At 38.9% G+C, this 24164-nt stretch overlaps 1 protein-coding gene across 1 annotated transcript; it reads right to left on the reverse strand.

Annotated features, from left to right (window-relative positions):
• Nucleotides 1-371: 371 nt before the first annotated feature.
• LOC117324095 (DNA (cytosine-5)-methyltransferase 3A-like) lies at nucleotides 372-23765 on the reverse strand. Its single transcript, XM_033879749.1, has 19 exons — nucleotides 23339-23765; nucleotides 22183-22332; nucleotides 21736-21837; nucleotides 21479-21605; nucleotides 20575-20679; nucleotides 20164-20208; nucleotides 18507-18592; nucleotides 14199-14246; nucleotides 13300-13367; nucleotides 13101-13155; nucleotides 11868-11999; nucleotides 10587-10665; nucleotides 9935-10080; nucleotides 8791-8884; nucleotides 8328-8473; nucleotides 8025-8110; nucleotides 5723-5804; nucleotides 4450-4571; nucleotides 372-4321 (listed from the first exon to the last, which is right to left on the reverse strand). Exons 1-19 carry the CDS (start codon nucleotides 23468-23470, stop codon nucleotides 4138-4140), a joined length of 1989 nt encoding a protein of 662 aa, XP_033735640.1. The 5' UTR covers nucleotides 23471-23765; the 3' UTR covers nucleotides 372-4137.
• Between the last annotated feature and the right edge of the window lie 399 nt (nucleotides 23766-24164).

Below are 24164 nucleotides of genomic sequence, written 5' to 3' on the forward strand. Positions count from 1 at the left end.
GAATTGAAACAAATTGTGGGGACCTTTTTCAAAGTTCTAACAAAGGATAAAACTCAAATTTAAAAAAAACCAACAACGTATTGTGTGTGGATAAAAACAATGCATTAAAAAAAAACAAAAAAAAAAAAACACCAGCCCCTCCCCTGGAGAAATGGTGGATATCACAATGAACTACCTACACATCACTCACCTGGAGAAATGAAGGTAACAACACACGTATTCAATGAATCATTTCTTGTCATTTTGACCAGATCAGTGTTAATACTTGCTGATGAGAACATGACAAGGATGCTATACACCACACTCGGGTATCTTAGGATGCTATAAAGTGTCCATTAGTATCCATGTAGCACAAAACATATACATTTTTTTTTTGTATACCTATCCTTGGATACAAAAAAACATCTCCAGTATCCACGGATACCTTAAAGAATACATAAGTATCAAAAGAATATCACAAAACATCTCCAGTATCCTTGGATACCATAACGCATACATTAGTATCCAAAGACCACAAAATATATCTATCCTTGGATACCATAAAACATCTCCAGTATCCATGGATACCATAAAACACCACTGGTATCTAAGGATTCCATAAAACACCACTGGTATCTAAAGGATTTCATAAAACACCACTGGTATACAAGGATTCCATAAAACACCACTGGTATCCAAGGATTCCATAAAACACCACTGGTATACAAGGATTCCATAAAACACCACTGGTATCCAAGGATTCCATAAAACATCACTGGTATCCAAGGATTCCGTAAAACACCACTGGTATCTAAAGGATTCCATAAAACACCACTGGAATCCAAGGATTCCGTAAAACACCACTAGTATCCAAGGATTCCGTAAAACACCACTGGTATCCAAGGATTCCATAAAACACCACTGGTATCAAAGGATTCCATAAAACACCACTGGTATCCAAGGATTCCATAAAACACCACTGGTATCAAAGGATTCCATAAAACACCACTGGTATCTAAAGGATTCCATAAAACACCACTGGTATCTAAAGGATTCCATAAAACACCACTGGTATCCAAGGATTCCATAAAACACCACTGGTATCCAAGGATTCCATAAAACACCACTGGTATACAAGGATTCCATAAAACACCACTGGTATCTAAAGGATTCCATAAAACACCACTGGTATCCAAGGATTCCATAAAACACCACTGGTATCCAAGGATTCCATAAAACACCACTGGTATCCAAGGATTTCATAAAACACCACTGGTATACAAGGATTCCATAAAACACCACTGGTATCCAAGGATTCCATAAAACACCACTGGTATCAAAGGATTCCATAAAACACCACTGGTATACAAGGATTCCATAAAACACCACTGGTATCCAAGGATTCCATAAAACATCACTGGTATCCAAGGATTCCGTAAAACACCACTGGTATCTAAAGGATTCCATAAAACACCACTGGAATCCAAGGATTCCGTAAAACACCACTAGTATCCAAGGATTCCGTAAAACACCACTGGTATCCAAGGATTCCATAAAACACCACTGGTATCAAAGGATTCCATAAAACACCACTGGTATCCAAGGATTCCATAAAACACCACTGGTATCAAAGGATTCCATAAAACACCACTGGTATCTAAAGGATTCCATAAAACACCACTGGTATCCAAGGATTTCATAAAACACCACTGGTATCCAAGGATTCCATAAAACACCACTGGTATCCAAGGATTCCATAAAACACCACTGGTATCTAAGGATTCCATAAAACACCACTGGTATCTAAAGGATTCCATAAAACACCACTGGTATCCAAGGATTCCATAAAACACCACTGGTATCCAAGGATTCCATAAAACACCACTGGTATCCAAGGATTTCATAAAACACCACTGGTATCCAAGGATTCCATAAAACACCACTGATATCTAAGGATTCCATAAAACACCACTGGTATCTAAAGGATTCCATAAAACACCACTGGTATCTAAAGGATTCCATAAAACACCACTGGTATCTAAAGGATTCCATAAAACACCACTGGTATCCAAGGATTCCGTAAAACACCACTGGTATCTAAAGGATTCCATAAAACACCACTGGAATCCAAGGATTCCGTAAAACACCACTAGTATCCAAGGATTCCGTAAAACACCACTGGTATCCAAGGATTCCATAAAACACCACTGGTATCAAAGGATTCCATAAAACACCACTGGTATCCAAGGATTCCATAAAACACCACTGGTATCAAAGGATTCCATAAAACACCACTGGTATCTAAAGGATTCCATAAAACACCACTGGTATCCAAGGATTTCATAAAACACCACTGGTATCCAAGGATTCCATAAAACACCACTGGTATCCAAGGATTCCATAAAACACCACTGGTATCTAAGGATTCCATAAAACACCACTGGTATCTAAAGGATTCCATAAAACACCACTGGTATCCAAGGATTCCATAAAACACCACTGGTATCCAAGGATTCCATAAAACACCACTGGTATCCAAGGATTTCATAAAACACCACTGGTATCCAAGGATTCCATAAAACACCACTGATATCTAAGGATTCCATAAAACACCACTGGTATCTAAAGGATTCCATAAAACACCACTGGTATCTAAAGGATTCCATAAAACACCACTGGTATCCAAGGATTCCATAAAACACCACTGGTATCCAAGGATTCCATAAAACACCACTGGTATACAAGGATTCCATAAAACACCACTGGTATCCAAGGATTCCATAAAACATCACTGGTATCCAAGGATTCCGTAAAACACCACTGGTATCTAAAGGATTCCATAAAACACCACTGGAATCCAAGGATTCCGTAAAACACCACTGGTATCCAAGGATTCCATAAAACACCACTGGTATCCAAGGATTCCATAAAACACCACTGGTATCCAAGGATTCCATAAAACACCACTGATATCTAAGGATTCCATAAAACACCACTGGTATCTAAAGGATTCCATAAAACACCACTGGTATCTAAAGGATTCCATAAAACACCACTGGTATCCAAGGATTCCATAAAACACCACTGGTATACAAGGATTCCATAAAACACCACTGGTATCCAAGGATTCCATAAAACATCACTGGTATCCAAGGATTCCGTAAAACACCACTGGTATCTAAAGGATTCCATAAAACACCACTGGAATCCAAGGATTCCGTTAAACACCACTAGTATCCAAGGATTCCGTAAAACACCACTGGTATCAAAGGATTCCATAAAACACCACTGGTATCTAAAGGATTCCATAAAACACCACTGGTATCTAAAAGATTCCATAAAACACCACTGGTATCCAAGGATTTCATAAAACACCACTGGTATCCAAGGATTCCATAAAACACCACTGGTATCCAAGGATTCCATAAAACACCACTGGTATCTAAAGGATTCCATAAAACACCACTGGTATCCAAGGATTCCATAAAACACCACTGGTATCCAAGGATTCCATAAAACACCACTGGTATCCAAGGATTTCATAAAACACCACTGGTATCCAAGGATTCCATAAAACACCACTGATATCTAAGGATTCCATAAAACACCACTGGTATCTAAAGGATTCCATAAAACACCACTGGTATCTAAAGGATTCCATAAAACACCACTGGTATCCAAGGATTCCATAAAACACCACTGGTATCCAAGGATTCCATAAAACACCACTGGTATCTAAGGATTCCATAAAACACCACTGGTATCCAAGGATTCCATAAAACACCACTGGTATCTAAAGGATTCCATAAAACACCACTGGTATCTAAAGGATTCCATAAAACACCACTGGTATCCAAGGATTTCATAAAACACCACTGGTATCTAAGGATTCCATAAAACACCACTGATATCTAAGGATTCCATAAAACACCACTGGTATCTAAAGGATTCCATAAAACACCACTGGTATCCAAGGATTCCATAAAACACCACTGGTATCCAAGGATTCCGTAAAACACCACTGGTATCCAAGGATTCTACAAAACACCACTGGTATCCACATTCTGACCAATAAGTTTTCCTGAATTTGTCAGCATTTCAAAAATGTTCTTTTCTGCAATTTCATCAAGACACTAGAGTTTGGTCATGGAATCAGAGTTACTCCCCTTCTTGCAAGCATTCTGTCTGCAAGTTGGATGCCTTTCTAATAGCGAAGTATTGTGTGAGAGGTGACAATATGTGCTGGACAACTGGAACAGACCAGGATTTGCCAAGCAGCCTCTGCCGTCTAGTTGTGGGGAGGTTACCCACATCCGTGTAGTGGGGCGGGAAACCAAAAACCCTGACAACAGATACAACAGTGAAAATACATATATATATACAATTCCAAGAAAAACTCCCTGAAAATTATATCATTCCATGCAGAATTCTATGGATCCCCCAAATTGACCGTCTTACTATTTTGTATACCTTTCTAGTTCACTGATCCAGATATTGTCCTCTTTGCCATTCATCATCACAGGAAGCATATCATCCTTTTTGCCCTGCTTCAACGAGTTTGTTCGTGTTGTTACTGTCCGAATCCTGTCCACCTTTACAACAGAACCAAGCTTTGTAATACTAATAATTTTATATGGCCGATGTAGTTTTGGCAACTATAAAGTACATGGTTGTTTTGTGTTTTGATCATGTTGATTTTGTTTACTGTCGCCCCATAACCATCACAAACAATGCTAATTCTCTGTGTCGATGGTCTTGGTTACAATGTGACAAAAACATAACCAGGCGTTCAAGTTATGAAGTGCAATTCTTAATGTGACATTCATGTTACAGTGAGGGGAGATATATAATGTGGCATTCATGTTACAGTGAGGGGAGATATTTAATGTGGCATTCATGTTACAGTAAGGGGAGATATGTAATGTGGCATTCATGTAACAGTGAGGGGAGATATCTAATGTGGCATTCATGTTACAGTGAGGGGAGATATTTAATGTGGCATTCATGTTACAGTGAGGGGAGATATTTAATGTGGTATTAATGTTACAGTAAGAGGAGATATGTAATGTGGCATTCATGTTACAGTGAGGGGAGATATTTAATGTGGCATTCATGTTACAGCAAGGGAAGATATGTAATGTGGCATTCATGTTACAGTGAGAGGAGATATTTAATGTGGCATTCATGTTACAGCAAGGGGAGATATGTAATGTGGCATTCATGTTACAGCAAGGGGAGATATTTAATGTGGCATTCATGTTACAGCAAGGGAGATATGTAATTTGGTATTCAGGTTACAGTGAGGGGAGATATGTAATGTGGCATTCATGTTACAGCAAGGGGAGATATGTAATGTGGCATTCATGTTACAGTGAGGGGAGATATGCAATGTGGCATTCATGTTACAGTGAGGAGAGATATGTAATGTGGCATTCATGTTACAGCAAGGGGAGATATGTAATATGGCATTCATGTTACAGTGAGGGGAGATATGTAATGTGGCATTCATGTTACAGCGAGGGGAGATATCGAATGAGGCATTCATGTTACAGTGAGGGGAGATATGTAATGTGGCATTCATGTTACAGTGAGGGTATAGTTTAGCATTCATGTTACAGTGAGGGTATAGTTTAGTATTCATGTTATAGTGAGAACAGATATTTGAGCAACAAAACATTTTTGTTACAAAGTGAAAAACATGTTCAGTCGGACTACATATGTACACCAAAGTAGATATATTTACCGTGGCCTTCCGGTTACAATGAGGCGAGAGCATGGTGTCCAAATGGAAGTTTGACCAGTACTGCTCGGACAGTTCAGGAGTACTGGTGTGAAGATAAATATTAACATTAAGTCATGGAAGAATTCCCTTGCAATTGCAGTAGTGTATCCTAAGAATAAAATGCACTTCAGATCTAAAAAAATAAAATTATTTGAGCATTTGAAATTTGACCGTATGAAAGTTGTATAACTTGAGGATAGCTTGCAACCAGTTTGAATGGACAAAACAGAATACACTTCAGATCATAAACTTAAATGATAAAATCATTTGAGCACTTGACCTTATGAAAGATTTATGTTTATAATCCCTAGGTATATCAGATCGTGAAGTCCTTCTTACCTTTGACATATCTTTAATTGAAACATCTTGAAAATAAATTGATCTGTTAGTTTTCCACAAGGGAGACAAGAACAGTGAATTCCTATATTGTAATACATTACTGGACATTGCAGTGATGATTTGATTATCTTACAACATTCGAAGCATAGCATGCCTGAATGTGTATTAATGCAAAATTTATTACAATAAATGTAAGAAAAAAGTTGAATTCACATGCAAAATAAGATCGTTTAGTCAATTCCCGACTCCAATTTTAAGCATCTTTAATGAGGAATTGGCAGATGGTGCTATTGTTAAAATGGGGGTGTTATGATGACAAAGATCCTAAACTGGATGCTTGCCAATTCCTAAATAAAAGAAGGTCTTTTAACAGAATGGACAATTGTGAAAGGCATGACCAAGGGTGCATACAAGTCGATAGAAACTGAAAAGTTTTATAGACAGAAATGTTACTTTTCTGTTTTGGCTAAGGTTGCATTGACCTTGTGCATTAGTACTTCTGTTGGATGTGAATGCTCTTTCATTGTTCAGAATAATTTTAAATCACGATTCAGATGTTCACAGAAAGCAACAACCACCATTACTCTGATGAAAACTTGCATGCTGTGACCTAAACTTACAGAGTTTGAACCAAGAAAGGCTCTCCAATGTGGAATGCTAAAAAAAAGAGGAAGTTGTGTGTGTTAAATCTTCAGTTCAATCTTTTCTTTACTTAGCAAGCTACAAAAGTATGTACAATGAACATTGCTTAAGTGTATGAAAACTAGAACTGTCGACAGGATGGCTGACTAATATCCCCGCAATCTGCACGAGTCAATGGTGAATTGGAACTCTTAATTAGAGGCTAACTAAGATAACCCAGTAATATAGTGACCAGTTGCCATAGCAACCATAATTTTGAGAAAAAAGATGCACATCTACACATGGTCCTCTATGTTTGTGTGAAGTTTCATTGAAATTGGCCCTTCGGTTTCGGAGGAGTTGTCTGGACAAACTTAAAGTTATGGTTCTTATCGGAAAACCTGTTTATAGTGACCAGTTGACATAGCAACCATAATTTTGAGAGAAAGAAAGTGGCATTCACATCTACACATGATCATTAATATTTGTGTGAAGTTTCATTGGAATCAGCCCATCGGTTTAGGAAGAGTTGTCCGGACAAAATGTGTCTACAGACAGACGGACGGACGGACGTGATTCCAGTATACCCCCCTAACTTCGTGGTCGGGGTATAATAAAATCACAAACTGGAAAAGACCACATGCCAATTACTTGTTTCCCTGTAAGTATTGTAATATGAGTTTTTACTACAAGAGGCCCATGAGCCTTAACGGTCACCTGAGTTTTGATATATTTTAGCATATTTGACCACATGTCCTTGAATGAAGATCAAGGTCATCCAATCTAACAAACTTGGTAGCCCTTCATCCCAGCATTCTACAAACCTAATATAAGGTCACTGTGTCTCTTAAGTTATAAAGAAGATGTTTTAAAAGATTTTAGCATACTTGACCCCATGTCCTTGAATGAAGGTCAAGGTCATCTATTTGAATTGACCCTTCATCCCAGCATGCTACAGACCCAATATCAGGTCCCTTGGCCTGTTAGTTATTGACTTTGTCTCAGGTGATCTAATAAAAAACATGTTTCAAACATTCGACTTTAGCAAAGGTAAAGTCAAAATGTGAAAAAAAATCACCTTCTTTATTTGAAGGTATGGGTGAAAAATCCCAAATGCCTAATGGTTATCAATGATCAACTTTCCATCAAAGGCCATCATCTCAGAACTCTACAAAGGACACAGAGAAAATATTCTGAACTTTTTTTATTTTTATTTATCTATATAATCATAACTTTTGGCTGGGGTTTTGACATTGAATGTAACTTATTTTCGATGTCAATGAAGCCAACTTCAGTAACTTACCTATACATGCCCGGTATGTTGCCCCAGAAGTACCGAGCTCTCGTCTGAGGAGAGAAGAACTTCGAGTCCCATAAAGCAGGGTCACACTGTAAAGAATACACCAAATCATCAGTCAAATAGCACACCTAGCACATCATATACAGCAATTTAAATATTAGTTGACAGTGTACATACTGTGCTAGTCATTGAAACATCATGTATAAACATTCATTGGTTGTGTCACAAAATCATTACATAAAATGTAAGTGTTTGCATTAAATGTGACGTTAACAATTTACCAAGGTTATGTTAAATCATTATTACCTCCAGAAATAGAGACATTTCCTTTTTGTATTCACTTTTCATTGAAGCTACATTCTCATATAGCCAAAATAGGTGTCTGCCAACATTGAAGTTCTGCACGGATTTCAGAACTCGGTAAAAGTGGAAAAACAGCATACCAGTCCCACCTTGTGAAAAAAACAAGATGTTGATGCCTCAAATTTATATCGACACTATAAGAAGAAACAGTTCAGCTCACCAACCCCACATTCTTTTAAGAATACTTCCAGTTTTAAGGGAAATATATCCAATTAAAGTGTATTGAAAGATTGTTTTCTGAAACAATCATAGAACCATCAATATCAATTTGAAATTTGGAAGATACTTAATCATTTCAATTTCAATTTAACAGCATATTATAAAAGTCCAAATGTTGTGTTGATAAAAACTATACAAATATTGAATTTGATTGTAAAAAAAATATGCAGTTTTTGTGTATACCTACCAAACTCAAAGCCTTTCCGCACAGGATTGGCCAAAGAGAAATCATTGCAAGGTGATCCTCCTATCACTAGATCTATGGGGCACAGTGATCTCAGCTGACAAAAAAGGAACAAAGTACCTTTAATGGACTTTAACAGAAAAAATAAATGTTGTTTCCAAGAAATTCACTTTTCCTCTCTGCACCCCTGGAATATGTAGTGGAAAAATCTTAAGTTTAGATAACTGCACCATCTTGAAGAAAACAAGAGGCCAAGGGTCACATGACTCTAAAGACCCTTGTACTAACTATTGTAGTACACATACTCAGTAGTAAGTGTAGTGGCACTGTTGGCCATGGCAGCCACCTTGGATTTTGGACCAACCCAAAAACAAGTCTTGGTCAGGACTATCTAAGGATCATTTCAGGTAAGTTAGAGCTGAATCCCAATGGTGGATCTTGAGAAAAAGTTTGAAATATGAAAAGTTTATACACGGTAGACAGCGCACGATGACTATAGGTCATCCTGACCCTTTCGGTCAGATGACCTAAAGAATATCCCTAGGTGATTAGCTGCCAACCATTGAATGATCTTTATTAGTTCTAGGAAAGACTTATCTTTTCTACTTTTCCCTCTTCCTCCTTTTGATAACAAGGGGAAACTACAAATGAAGTGTTAGAAAGATCCAAAAACTTTCTGAGAAATATTTATATTATATAAACTTTCCTTGATATTTGCCCATGTTATTCTATAATCTTCAACAGAAACACATCAGTTCAGTGATTTGTCAGGTTTTTTCCTGTAGCTAGATCTGTGCCTTCGATTCTGTCATAACATTGAAGTATTGCAGAGAAGGAGAGTGATTGTAACCCTTGGAGTATCAAGAATGGAAACTTATTTGACTTTAACTTCTAATACAATTTAGTGATGTTTTCTTACCTCTTCCTCTTTAAGTTTGGTGACATCACCGATCTGAATGACCTCACTGCTGTGATCAAGAATGGAGACTTATTTGACTTTAACTTCTAATACAATTTAGTGATGTTTTCTTACCTCTTCCTCTTTAAGTTTGGTGACATCACCGATCTGAATGACCTCACTGCTGTGATCAAGAATGGAGACTTATTTGACTTTAACTTCTAATACAATTTAGTGATGTTTTCTTACCTTTTCCTCGTTAAGTTTGGTGACATCACCGATCTGAATGACCTCACTGCCATGATGTACAGAGGAGACTAACAGGGCATCCTCATCAATCTCACTCGAGTAGTATTTGTCTATGTCAATGTTCAGATTGTCCAAAATCAACTTGGCTGTCGGAAAGACAAACATGAAAATAAACACAACGCATACAAATCTACAAGATAGTAAAAAACATTTTTTATCCAGCATAGCAACTTACTGATCACTGTTGAATTTAAAGCAACTGGCTTTAGAGAATAAAAACATATTAGCAATTCTGTTACCAAGGCAATACCTGGCAGACCCTTTAAGTTTGCCCATTTTTAAAGTTCGAACACATTAGATAAGGGACACCAATCACAGCGATAAGGCAGCAGACAAAACGATCCCTACTGACAGAGGTGAATTATTGTAATACCGTATTTTACCAGGTATAAGCCCAGGGGCTAGTGCACCGCAAATGGACACTATGCAAGAATTAAGTGAAGATTGATAATTACACAAACTATTGTTACTCTTGTCAAAAATGGCTTAACTCACTGCAACCAATCAAATAAACTATTGTTACTACTGTCAGATGGTTCAACTCACCAGTGCCAATTACAAACTATTGTTACTGTCAGATGGTTCAACTCACCAGTGCCAATTCCATCAAACAAGGACAGAACTCTGATCTGGTGCTTATTTTCACAGCTCAAGTAACCAAGGTCAGGCTCCTGTCAACAACATTAAAATATATTTCACAACCAGTACAAGTGTCCTTCTGTATGGAAGACAGCTGGTGTGGGGAGATACATTCAACTTCAGGGGAGACAAGTTGTCTGGGGAATGCATTAAATTGTAGGAGAGACAGGTGGTGTGGGGGAATGCTTTAAATTGTAGGAGAGACAGATAGTGTGGGGGAATGCTTTAAATTGTAGGAGAGACAGATGGTGTGGGGGAATGCTTTAAATTGTAGGAGAGACAGCTAGTGTGGGGGAATGCATTAAATTGTAGGAGAGACAGATAGTGTGGGGGAATGTTTTAAATTGTAGGAGAGACAGATAGTGTGGGGGAATGCATTAAAATTGTAGGAGAGATGGTGTGGGGGAATGCTTTAAATTGTAGGGGAGACAGATGGTGTGGGGGAATGCTTTAAATTGTAGGAGACAGATAGTGTGGGGGAATGCTTTAAATTGTAGGAGAGACAGATAGTGTGGGGGAATGCTTTAAATTGTAGGAGACAGATAGTGTGGGGGAATGCATTAAATTTTAGGAGAAAGGTGGTGTTGGGGAATGCTTTAAATTGTAGGAGAGACAGTTGGTGTTGGGGAATGCTTTAAATTGTAGGAGAGACAGATGGTGTGGGGGAATGCTTTAAATTGTAGGAGACAGATGGTGTGGGGGAATGCTTTAAATTGTAGGAGAGACAGGTGGTGTGGGGGAATGCATTCTTTTTTTTTAACTACAGTGTGGGAATGCATTCCTAGGTATCTGTAGAAGAAAGAACTAGATACATACCCAAAGATTGAATTAAAGTGTCTTGTTATGTAGGAGGCCTTTGATATCGGTCAAAGATCAAAATGTATGACAGATGGACCAAAGTATGAAGTTAAAGTGACTAGCGGTGAAGGAGATAAGGCCAGGACAATTTTTTCTTTAATGTAGGTCAGTGATCTTCTTTTTTATATGGATGGCCTGACATAAGTCAAATCTGAATCTATAGTCCCATCTGCCCTCAAATTCTCAATGGGTGGCTAATAATATAAAGTGGCAGATACTTCCTGAATATAAGTCAGAAGGTACTTAATGTGGTATTCTAAAGAGTATAGGAGGAGCAGTAGGTACAAACATTCCATGAAGACAGAGGGTTTGGCAGACAATTAAATGGCTAGCTGGACCATTTAGGAGACCAGCTAGACCATGCAGACAAACTTACAGTAACTCTGTAGCCAGTGTCAAACAGTTTGATAATTCGTTGCTGCCAATCTTTGTGAGGATGCAGACAGCCATGTGAGGTCGAGCTGTACTGGGTGCACATGAAACACTGCCACTCATTTGCCTTCCGTATCTTGTAAATATAATGAAGTACATGTATTGTCAAACATTTAATTATATAGCCTGTCCTTTTTGTAGAAATTTTTCAGGCAAGTCCAGAACACCATTTTTGAGTCCTAATAGTACTAAGAAGTATGAAGTCAAAATTTGTGCAAATATCAAAGAAAAAATGTATTTAAGTCCCAAAAATCAGTGGGTTTTTTTTTTTGGTTTTTTTTTGGCAGAAGATAACTTACTTGTCTGATGAAAGTTTTTATTGTAATAATACAAATTTTCTCAAGAAATTTTAAGCTGTTTTTTTTTTTTTTTTTTTAAGGTTAATTGGTATGATCCCTACTGGCCCTTGCCAAAAATAGCAACAGTGACCTTGACCTCAACATAAAAAACCCTGAAACTCTAACTTGATCTTTATAGCTACTCATACTGAAGTAATGAGTAGACAGACTGACAAGTGACAGGATAAGGGCCATAACTGTTGCAAAAATCTGTTGAAAGTTGACCTTGATATGTAGCTACTCATACTGAGGTTACATACTAATTTCACCAACATACCTTGAAGCATGGCTGAGAAAAGTGACGTACCTTGAAGCATGGCTGAGAAAAGTGACAGATTGACAGAAAAAATGGGAAGGAGACCTATAGTCCCCCGGATTTCATTGGTAGGGGACTTAAAAGCATACCTTGGTATTGATAAAGCAATACGTCTTCTATTGGCCAGCTAAAAATAGTAACCGTGACCCACAGGTTTATGAGAAGTTGACTGGACAAAATTCCCCCTCAGCCAAAACACGAAGTATAGTGATCTAACAAAATTAATACATGATATTGATTACACACATCTACACTGTATAAGGGTTATTGCCATAAAGTTTCATTGAAATTCCCTCAGTAGTTTAGGAGGAGTAGCTGGTACATCGTTGTGTCTACAGACGGACAACCTGATCCCAGTATACCTCTCCCCCCCTCCCCCCCCTTCGTTGTGGGGGGTATAATGAAGCTGATAGAGAGTTGACCAACTTCATTGTTATGTACATCGGTTATGTACGAGACAGAGCGGAAACCTACATTCCTCCCCCACTGTAAGTATTATACATGTATATTTCTCTATACTTGCCTTTGCAACAGTGTCCTCCCCTAGGAACAGCTCCATACACTCTGTACAATAGGCCCTAAAAACAGGTAAATCAACGAGCATTACAGTAATTAAGTGTATGATAGTGGATTGACTTGTTATAGTTGAAGGTCATTTCTTCATTTGAATTTAATGACTTATTAGTTGAATGTTTGACGATAAATAAGTAATGTTCACTTACTTGCCACACTTGTTCAAGTTGTCACACACAAACAATTCTCCACCAAAACCACAGATCGCACAATACACCTGTAATTACAATCCAGTCAGTTGAATACCACAGATCGAACAATACACGTGTAATTACAATCCAGTCAGTTAAATACCACAGATCACACAATACACCTGTAATTACAATCCAGTCAGTTAAATACCACAGATCGCACAATACACCTGTAATTACAATCCAGTCAGTTAAATACCACAGATCACACAATACACCTGTAATTACAATCCAGTCAGTTAAATACCACAGATCGCACAATACACCTGTAATTACAATCCAGTCAGTTAAATACTACAGATCACACAATACACCTGTAATTACAAGCCAGTCAGTTAAATACCACAGATCGCACAATACACCTGTAATTACAATCCAGTCAGTTAAATACTACAGATCACACAATACACCTGTAATTACAATCCAGTCAGTTAAATACCACAGATCACAAAATACATCATTAAGTACAATCCAGTGAGTTGACTGTAACAGGTCATGATCAATTATATTTATTTCAATGTCTCTGCTGAGGATAGAACCTGTGAACTCTGGCTTACTAGTTTTATGCATTTCGAAGAATTTCTCTAGCTGAGCTTTATATTACAGCTAGTATTTAGCAGGGTTACAAAAGAGATCAGTCAATTTATCACTTTATTTAAATCACGAATTTGGTCCCATACATAATATGGCTATTACCTTATTTAGCCATTCTGCAATAGGCCATGTTTAATTAGAAATTTAATACGTGATCAACATTTGCCTTGAACATAAAACACCCTAGCCAATATCCTAAATATACAGTAACGCTGCAAGAAACGGCAATTCCAGGATATACAACGCATCCTACAGGTACTTACACTTGTGCCATCACTGCCATAGCAGTAAAGTGTCTCGGTCAACTCATCCTAGGAGGAAGAAAACACAATTACTTCAAAATAAAACTTAAAACAGGTGCAAATTGAAATCTGATGTAACCTTAAATTTAACATCTTTTGAACAAGAGGCCCAATGGGCCAGTATCGCTCACCTGGTTCTACAGCAAATTTGCAGTTGATTGAGGTCATTTCTACAGATACTATGCTGATAACCAATTTATTCAATGCATATCATTGGCCTAATATCGGGTCTTGGTGTCTCTTGGCTATCACAAGATTTAAAAATATTTCACCCCTGTGACCTTGAATGTAGATCAATGTCATTCATTTGAACACACTTGGTAGGCATACACCCCAGCATGCTACAGACAGGCCCAACTTTAAGTGCCTGAGCCTCTTGGTGTTTGAGAAGAAGTTGTTTGAAGATATTAGCCGATTTGACCCATGTGACCTTGAATGAATGTCAAGGTCATTCATTTGAACAAACTTGGTAGCCCTTCATCTCAGCATGCTACAGGCCAAATATCAAGTCCCCGGGCCTCTTGGTTATTGAGAAGTTGTTTTAAGATTTAAGCCTATTTGACCCACGTCACCTTGAATGAAGTTCAAGGTCATTTATTTGAACAAACATGGTAGCCCTTCACCCCAGCATGCTACAGGCCCAATATCAAGTCCCTGGGCCTCTTGGTTATTGAGAAGAAGTCGTTTGAAGATTAAAGCCTATTTGACCTTATTGACCTTGAATGAAGGTCAGGGTGATTTCTTTGAACAAACTTGGTAGCTCTTCACCCAAGCATGCTACAGGCCTAATATCACATCCCTGGGCCTCTTGGTTATTGAGAAGATGTTGTTTGAAGATTATAACCTATTTAACCCATGTGACCTTGAATGAAGGTCAAGGTCATTTATTTGAAGAAATTAGTAGCCATTCACCCAAGCATGCTACAGGCCAAATATCAAGTCCCTGGGCCTTTTGGTTATTGAGAAGTCGTTTGAAGATTATAGCCTATTTGACCAATGTGACCTTGAATGAAGGTCAAGGTCATTTATTTGAACAAACTTGGTAGCCCTTCTCCCTAGCATGCTACAGGCCCAATATCAAGTCCCTGGGCCTCTTTGTTATTGATAAGAAATTGTTTAAATGAAGAAGTTGACGCCGGACGGCCGGACAGACGGCCGGACACCGCACCACGGCATAAGCTTTTACTTGCCCTTCGGGCAGGTGAGCTAAAAACAAATTGAAAAAGTTTAAAGTAAAAATTATTTCCTGGGAGTGGAGTGTATTTTTAGCTACCAAGCTAGAATAGAAAATAGAAAATAACTCCAAGCATTATCCGATAAGCCTAATCTATTTTGTTACCTTGCAATCTTTACACAGGCCTACTTCAAAAGGTGGGTTATGACAGTGTAGTCTCCATATAATCCTTACACAGGCCCCCTTTCAAACAATGGGTGATGACAGTGTAGTTACCTTACACAGGCCCCCTTTCAAACAATGGGTGATGACAGTGTATTTACCTTACACAGGCCCCCTTCAAACAATGGGTGATGACAGTGTAGTTACCTTACACAGGCCCCCTTCAAACAATGGGTTAGAAGAGTGTAGTTACCTTACACAGGCCCCCTTCAAACAATGGGTTAGAAGAGTGTAGTTACCTTACACAGGCCCCCTTCAAACAGTGGGTGAGGACAGTGTAGTTACCTTACACAGGCCCCCTTCAAACAGTGGGTGAGGACAGTGTAGTTACCTTACACAGGCCCCCTTCAAACAATGGGTTAGAAGAGTGTAGTTACCTTACACAGGCCCCCTTCAAACAGTGGGTGAGGACAGTGTAGTTACCTTACACAGGCCCCCTTCAAACAGTGGGTGAGGACAGTGTAGTTACCTTACACAGGCCCCCTTCAAACAATGGGTTAGAACAGTGTAGTTACCTTACACAGGCCCCCTTCAAACAGTGGGTTAGGACAGTGTAGTTACCTTACACAGGCCCCCTTCAAACAGTGGGTTAGGACAGTGTAGTTACCTTACACAGGCCCCCTTCAAACAGCGGGTGAGAACAGTGTAGTTACCTTACACAGGCCCCCTTCAAACAGTGGGTTAGGACAGTGTAGTTACCTTACACAGGCCCCCTTCAAACAGTGGGTGAGGACAGTGTAGTTACCTTACACAGGCCCCCTTCAAACAGCGGGTTAGAAGAGTGTAGTTACCTTACACAGGCCCCCTTCAAACAGTGGGTGAGGACAGTGTAGTTACCTTACACAGGCCCCCTTCAAACAACGGGTTAGGAGAGTGTAGTTACCTTACACAGGCCCCCTTCAAACACCCAGTGGACACAAAACGTTGTGACAACGTTTCATGTCAAACGTTAGCTTTTGACGTTGTAACAACATTGTAAGAAGGTTTTAATGCAAACTTTGTGTATTTGTTGTTAATTTCAAACGGCTTGCAAGTTTACACAAATGCCAAAGACATACCGAACGAAAACATCAAATTTCATGATAAATTTAATTATCTAATTGGCTCGAAATTTTATTTGTCAATAATGAATATGTTTAGAATAGTTTAAAAGCAACCTACGTCGCCTATAATGTGCCCTAATGATATAATATCGATCATTGATCCTTTCCTGATCCAATTTTGCTGTTAGACCTCCTTTTATACCAATAAATGTGATCAAACTCGAACTTACAAGGTTACGATAACAAATCGGTGTTACCTCCCTTTATGTTGCAATATATATCCGCCAGGGGGCAATACAAACATTCACATTCGTTTCAAAAACATTTTTTTAAACGACTTTAATTTCACTGGATGCACCGAGGTACTCAGAGACATCAGAGATATGAGTGATGGGAGGAGTGCAAGCACATGGACACATGGAAATAAAGACATTAAAATACTGTTTTAAAAAACTTGAGTTTTTGTTGTACATAATAGGTAACAATAGAAGAAAATAAAATAATACGACGTTGTGACAACGTCTATACAACGTAAATAAAACGTTGTCACAGCGTTACACAGTAACGTTGTGGAACGTTGTATGAAAACGTTCCCCAAACTTTCATTTGCAACATTACTACAACCTAAATGCAACGTTGCATCCTGACGTAATTGCAACGTTCTCCAGACGCTGTGTGCCCACTGGGCAGTGGGTTAGGAGAGTGTAGTTACCTTACACAGGCCCCCTTCAAACAGTGGGTGAGGACAGTGTAGTTACCTTACACAGGCCCCCTTCAAACAGTGGGTGAGGACAGTGTAGTTACCTTACACAGGCCCCCTTCAAACAATGGGTTAGAACAGTGTATAGTTACCTTACACAGGCCCCCTTCAAACAATGGGTTAAAACAGTGTATAGTTACCTTACACAGGCCCCCTTCAAACAATGGGTTAAAACAGTGTAGTTACCTTACACAGGCCCCCTTCAAACAATGGGTTAAAACAGTGTAGTTACCTTACACAGGCCCCCTTCAAACAGTGGGTGAGGACAGTGTAGTTACCTTACACAGGCCCCCTTCAAACAATGGGTTAAGACAGTGTAGTTACCTTACACAGGCCCCCTTCAAACAGCGGGTGAGAACAGTGTAGTTACCTTACACAGGCCCCCTTCAAACAGTGGGTGAGGACAGTGTAGTTACCTTACACAGGCCCCCTTCAAACAGTGGGTGAGGACAGTGTAGTTACCTTACACAGGCCCCCTTCAAACAGTGGGTGACGACAGTGTAGTTACCTTACACAGGCCCCCTTCAAACAGTGGGTGAGGACAGTGTATAGTTACCTTACACAGGCCCCCTTCAAACAGTGGGTGAGGACAGTGTAGTTACCTTACACAGGCCCCCTTCAAACAGTGGGTGAGGACAGTGTATAGTTACCTTACACAGGCCCCCTTCAAACAGTGGGGGACGACAGTGTAGTTACCTTACACAGGCCCCCTTCAAACAGTGGGTGAGGACAGTGTAGTTACCTTACACAGGCCCCCTTCAAACAGTGGGTGAGGACAGTGTATAGTTACCTTACACAGGCCCCCTTCAAACAGTGGGTGAGGACAGTGTATAGTTACCTTACACAGGCCCCCTTCAAACAGTGGGTGAGGACAGTGTATAGTTACCTTACACAGGCCCCCTTCAAACAGTGGGTGAGGACAGTGTAGTTACCTTACACAGGCCCCCTTCAAACAGTGGGTGAGGACAGTGTAGTTACCTTACACAGGCCCCCTTCAAACAGTGGGTGAGGACAGTGTAGTTACCTTACACAGGCCCCCTTCAAACAATGGGTTAAAACAGTGTAGTTACCTTACAATCTTTACACAGGCCCCCTTCAAACAGTGGGTGAGAACAGTGTATCGACTTTTCATTGTCATCACAGGCAATACACACTTCTGTAATAAAATAGTCCATCTCATTTAAGGATTGAAAGTTGCTTTGGTCAATTTCATGGAGGGTGAATTGAGTTGCTTTTGAGACAAATTAAACATTAACTGTGATGATGAACTGAGTTGCTCTTGAGACAAATTCAACATGAACTGCAAAGAGCAATTCATCTTGAATTTGTTCAAGAGCAACTCAATTCATCACCCCATAAAATCGACCAAAGCAAAATTCAATCCTTGTATTTCAATTAATTAACAGTCATTTTTCCTAATAAATTGAAGAGGAACAAGTCTCCAGTTACAAGAACTTGTGCAAGTCTAATGGTTTGTGCTAATTAAGAAATAGTCTAGTCGTTAGATGATGACCAAACTGTATTATCAAGACAAAAATATGATTACGCAACACATTAACAATAAAACAATATCCAACATAGCATGATTTAATAGAAATAGTAAGTTTGTCGTTGAATTTAAAATCTATTATAAGATGCTTCGTCAGAATGATGACTAGTCGGTGTTCTCCGGTTGTCTCCCACTTCGATACCAACTGAATAGCCATCTTTACGATTCGAAATATGTTAAGAGTTCATTGTGACCTTGACACGAGCTCTACAACCGATTAAAAGACAATGCTTCATTTATAGAATGTTTACAGATACTTCTTTTTGATCGACTGAATTTCCTTGTATACATTTATTCAAATTGAGGCATTATTTCGACCTCCTGTCACACAGGGACTCCACACGAATGCTTGCATGATTCCCAACCCACTGTCCATTTGGACGATTTACAGGATCAGGATAGAATCAAGAACATGATTACGAATTTATTTTGATTGCAAATGGCAAATTTAAAGCATTATCAGCTAATTCTGAATATAAGCCTATACAAAATCAGGCATCATTCTGGAGCAGGAATTAGACATTTGTTGAAAATTTCATTTATATTTTCAGAATCTTGCCTCCATGATGTCTAGAGTTCTAACAGAACAGTCCCATTCACTTTCTCCAAAGCCTATGTTATATCAGACACGGAACCCTTACTGCAAATTAACACTATAATTTGTTTACCCCACATTGGCCTGATATATGTACTGTATGGGTTATGCCTACAGAATGGGCCGCCGTGGCCAAGTGGTGAAGGTGTACCGACACTTTCTCACTAGCCCTCCACCTCTGGGTTGCGAGTTCGAAACCTACGTGGGGCAGTTGCCAGGTACTGACCGTAGGCCGGTGGTTTTTCTCCGGGTACTCCAGCTTTCCTCCACCTCCAAAACCTGGCACGTCCTTAAATGACCCTGGCTGTTAATAGGACGTTAAACAAAAACAAACAAACATATGCCTACAGATCGGGCAGAAGCAGGCGGGCGGCTTTATGATGCACAATAATTTTATCATATGCGTAGAATGATGTTAATCTGGTCAAATTCATGGACAAATGAAACAGATTAAATTTGGTAGTTTCATGGAGTCTAACTCAAGTAGAAATTGAAATATTATAGATAATAATGTTAATTAATACATGCATGCCATTAATTTCATCTTGTTGATGGTCATGTAGGCCTAACAAAGTAAACATACCTTCAAGTTTCTTTTGTCCAGCTTTCACTATGTCTAGAGCACTATCTGTAATATAAAGAGCAAATTTAAATCAAACCCATCCAATTTGTAGAAGTGTTTTTCCCACGGACACAACACGATTTGTAATCTCAGCTTCATGAAAAAGTCAAAATGACCCAAACAGGAATTAAATTATACATCTTGAATCTTCATTCTAAGTTGTATGTCCGATACATTACTTATCCAGCTATTGCACCTCCTATTCCACCAACCATGGTAGTTCAATGATTAAATAGAAGGATGCTCTGCCATCCAGATAAAAACAATACTCTCTTTCAATATTTTGGAGGATTACCAATACAGTACAGGTTTTGTCTTTCTTCATCTGGGTGAAGTAGACACCACAACAAGACAACACTACTGATTACTAACCTCGACTATCCCGGCTCCGTGATTTAGTTTCCACGTCAACACTTTCACTAACTTTATTGTATACTTTCTTCAGATTTTCAAGAACATCTCTTGGTAGCTCCTCACCTAGAAAGTGAGATTTCATGTCGTTACAAAATATGGTAAGATACTACAGTGAAACCCAACTTTAACTAGAATTGTCACAAGGATGGATGATGATTACTGCCCATAGCCTCCATGAGTCAGTTTGCAATGACAGTTCAACTTTCACAATATTTTCATTCAAACATGCATTAAAAACTGAGAGAATGAATAGCCTGACCAAGTTCTATTCAATTTTGATATAAAAGGAGCATCTTAAACATTCTCCACATATTGTACTGGTCAGAGAGAAAAGATTTTTTCAGGAGTAAAATTTTGGGAATTTGGCTTTAATATGAAATAATTTCAACTGGGAATGGGGCCCAATAATGGCCCCAAAAAGTCCCGACAGTGTACAATTTTTGTATAAACGACATTGTAGTGGTCATTCCCACAAAATTTTGAATCCATTGTAAACTGAGCAAATGGACAGACGGACAAGCTGATTCTAGCTACCCACCCCCCAGTATAAGGACGTCAGTGTGAAACACTATTTAATATCAATACACCCGACGGCTGATTTTACTCTGGGACCTGTAAAGGAATACTGTAGCAGGTAGGTAATCTTGTAATTGCAATTCAGGGATTAAGGTTGGTCTTGAAAAACGCAACAGCATCCCCGTTGAATCTAAATTGAAACATGACAGTGTAAGACTAGCAGTCAGTTTGTTTTGATAATAATATATCATTTAGACAATCAACACTATGGATCACTCATGTATTTTAGACATTTTAGATTCGGTCATTGGTCAAATGAGCTACAGGTATACATGTGGTTAATTACCTGGTGTTGGGTCGAATGGACTAGTGGCCTGGTCCACACGAGTACCCTGAGGAATACAGAAGCCGTCCACTGCCCATTGCAAGACCGCATCCTCAGACTTGACGATGCCACACCTCATGACACACACCTGACAGGTCAATAGGACAAAAAAATAAACATTGTCTTCACACACTATCTTAGTGAAACAATGCACTTGTTGCAAATTTTTTCTTACCAATAGGACTTGTATATTGAATCGAATCAAGTATTTGCATTACCTGCAGGGCTTCTGAAATAGCAGATTGGTACAATTTTCCTGTCTTTTTCCCAAAGAAATGGCTGAAGTTGTACACAAATGGAACAATCTTCTCGGCAGCAATCTACAGTAGACAATACAATTATCTACAGGTCAGAGGACAACATTTCAATCACAATTAATTAAGTATTAGACTTAAGTTGTATCTATATGAACAGTCCTTCTAGTAGCTTAAACTCAATAAAAGGTTCTCTAGGGACTTCAATTCACCGATACAATTAATAATTTAATACATTGTATATAACGCCATGTATGAAGAGAATTTAGGTAGAGAATATCTTATTAACTGAACAGTTCAATCTGCTAAATTCCAGTAAAATTTCAACATTTCACTTCTTTCCAAAGTTCCAAGAATATCCCAAAACTAGCATTACAATAAGATCACATCATGGACACAGTTTATACTGACTTGTGATATCTTGTGGTCACCAAACCAATAAACCCAAGAATATCCAGGGTCAGCACTCGGCATCCTTGCCATGGGCCCCGGAACTATGGTTCCAGGCCACCAACGGTCTCGTCCCAACTTAGCCCACACTAGTTTACCAATATCTCTTTCCTGTAACAGATCAAACGCGAATTGTCTGTATTGCTTGCACTAGAACTGTAAACAATTGGTAAGGGTAACATTAGAACATCCAGTTTAAGCAGCATAAATGATCATCTCGGTTTGTGATTTTCTTTTTTTTTTTAAATTGGAGCCATGAGAGAAACATTAAATTTTGCTTGGAGTTCTTTAAATGAAAATCACTTTGGTGTTAATGGAGAACAAGAACTTGTACTGCCATACGTCAACAAGGGTTTCGGTTTTTATATTTGACAAGTTTACATCCTCTGATCATATAAAGGCAACAAGGCTGCAGCCACCTCGACCTTAAACTTAATCATTCATCTCTTTTACTTTTTGTTTAATACTTACAAAAATTCCATTTCATTATGTCCTAAAAAATATGTTTACCAGCTGAAAGATATGAAGTTGACCTTGACATTTGACCAAATTACCTTTACCATCAATCAGTTAAATTTACTTTTTTAATTTCTTTTTAAAACCTTCTGCACGATTTTGAAATCAGCCCATTTTAACTAGTCGGGGCAGGAAGAAAATGTTCAGCATCACTGGTCCTTCGGGCAAGTTTGGCTCAAAAGTACTTGCCCAAAGGTGAAACATAGTGGTCCAATTAAACTGAATTAGTAATATCTTCAATTACTCTAAGGAAAAGGTAAAAATTTTGAGAAATTTTGCACTTGCCAATCGGGTAAGTAGTCACCAATATTTGCTTGCCCACAGACCAAATCTACTGGCCCCGGGCCATCAGACCTGGGTTTTTTCTCTCCCTGCTAGTGTCTCTCTCAACACCCTTGCAAGTCCACAAATGACTGAATAATATGGCAGGTGGTCTAAGCACACTTTCATGATTGAATCGTTGAGCAATGTGGCAAAGTTGCAACATTTCTGAGCAATTCACATGGCACTTAACTGGAAAACACCTTCATATTTCAAGTTTGCAATATAACCCCAATACAGAACCTAGATAAGAATTACATTACAAAGGCCTGGTACTTACCTGTGTGTGATAATTAGGGCCTGGACTTCCCTGCCCCTCAGTTGATGTAGGACAAGTCGACAGTGGTCCCTCCTTTGATTGGATTGTAGAAGGAACCAACATTTCAGGTTGTCCAATGTCAGCACTCAACATTCCCGTACGTTTTTGAGTCGGAATACTTGATGTCTCTTGAGGATATGTTGTTGCAGGTTTTAATGGTACATCTGTCTTGCTCACGGTCTGTTTGTCTTTGTCTTTGCGATGGGATTGGTGATGTTTTATCTGAAAATATTCAGTCTTCTTTGGTTTCGGTCTTAGGGAGTCCTCCCAGCCCCCCAATCCACGCCAGTAACTGGACTGTGACAAGAAAAACAGGGCATGATATTCATCATAACATACTATACCTCTGTTTAGTATTGGCACAATATCCTATTTCTACATCCGATTCAAACAAGATCTTTAATTCCACTCAGATAATCCACCTTCCAGTATCTCTCCACTCCAATACTCTACCTTACAGTATCTCTCCACTCCAATATTCTTCGTTCTAGTATCTCTCCACTCCCGATACTCTACCTTCCAGTATCTCTCCACTCCAATACTCTTACGTTCCAGTATCTCTCCACTCTGATAATCTACATTCCAGTATCTCTCCACTCTGATAATCCACCTTCCAGTATCTCTCCACTCTTAATACTCTACGTTCCAGTATCTCTCCACTCCGATACTCTACGTTCCAGTATCTCTCCACTCTGATAATCTACATTCCAGTATCTCTCCACTCTGATAATCTACATTCCAGTATCTCTCCACTCTGATAATCTACATTCCAGTATCTCTCCACTCC

The sequence above is a fragment of the Pecten maximus genome, chromosome 3 (genome assembly GCF_902652985.1).
Source record: "Pecten maximus chromosome 3, xPecMax1.1, whole genome shotgun sequence".
NCBI classification, from domain to species: Eukaryota; Metazoa; Mollusca; class Bivalvia; order Pectinida; family Pectinidae; genus Pecten; species Pecten maximus.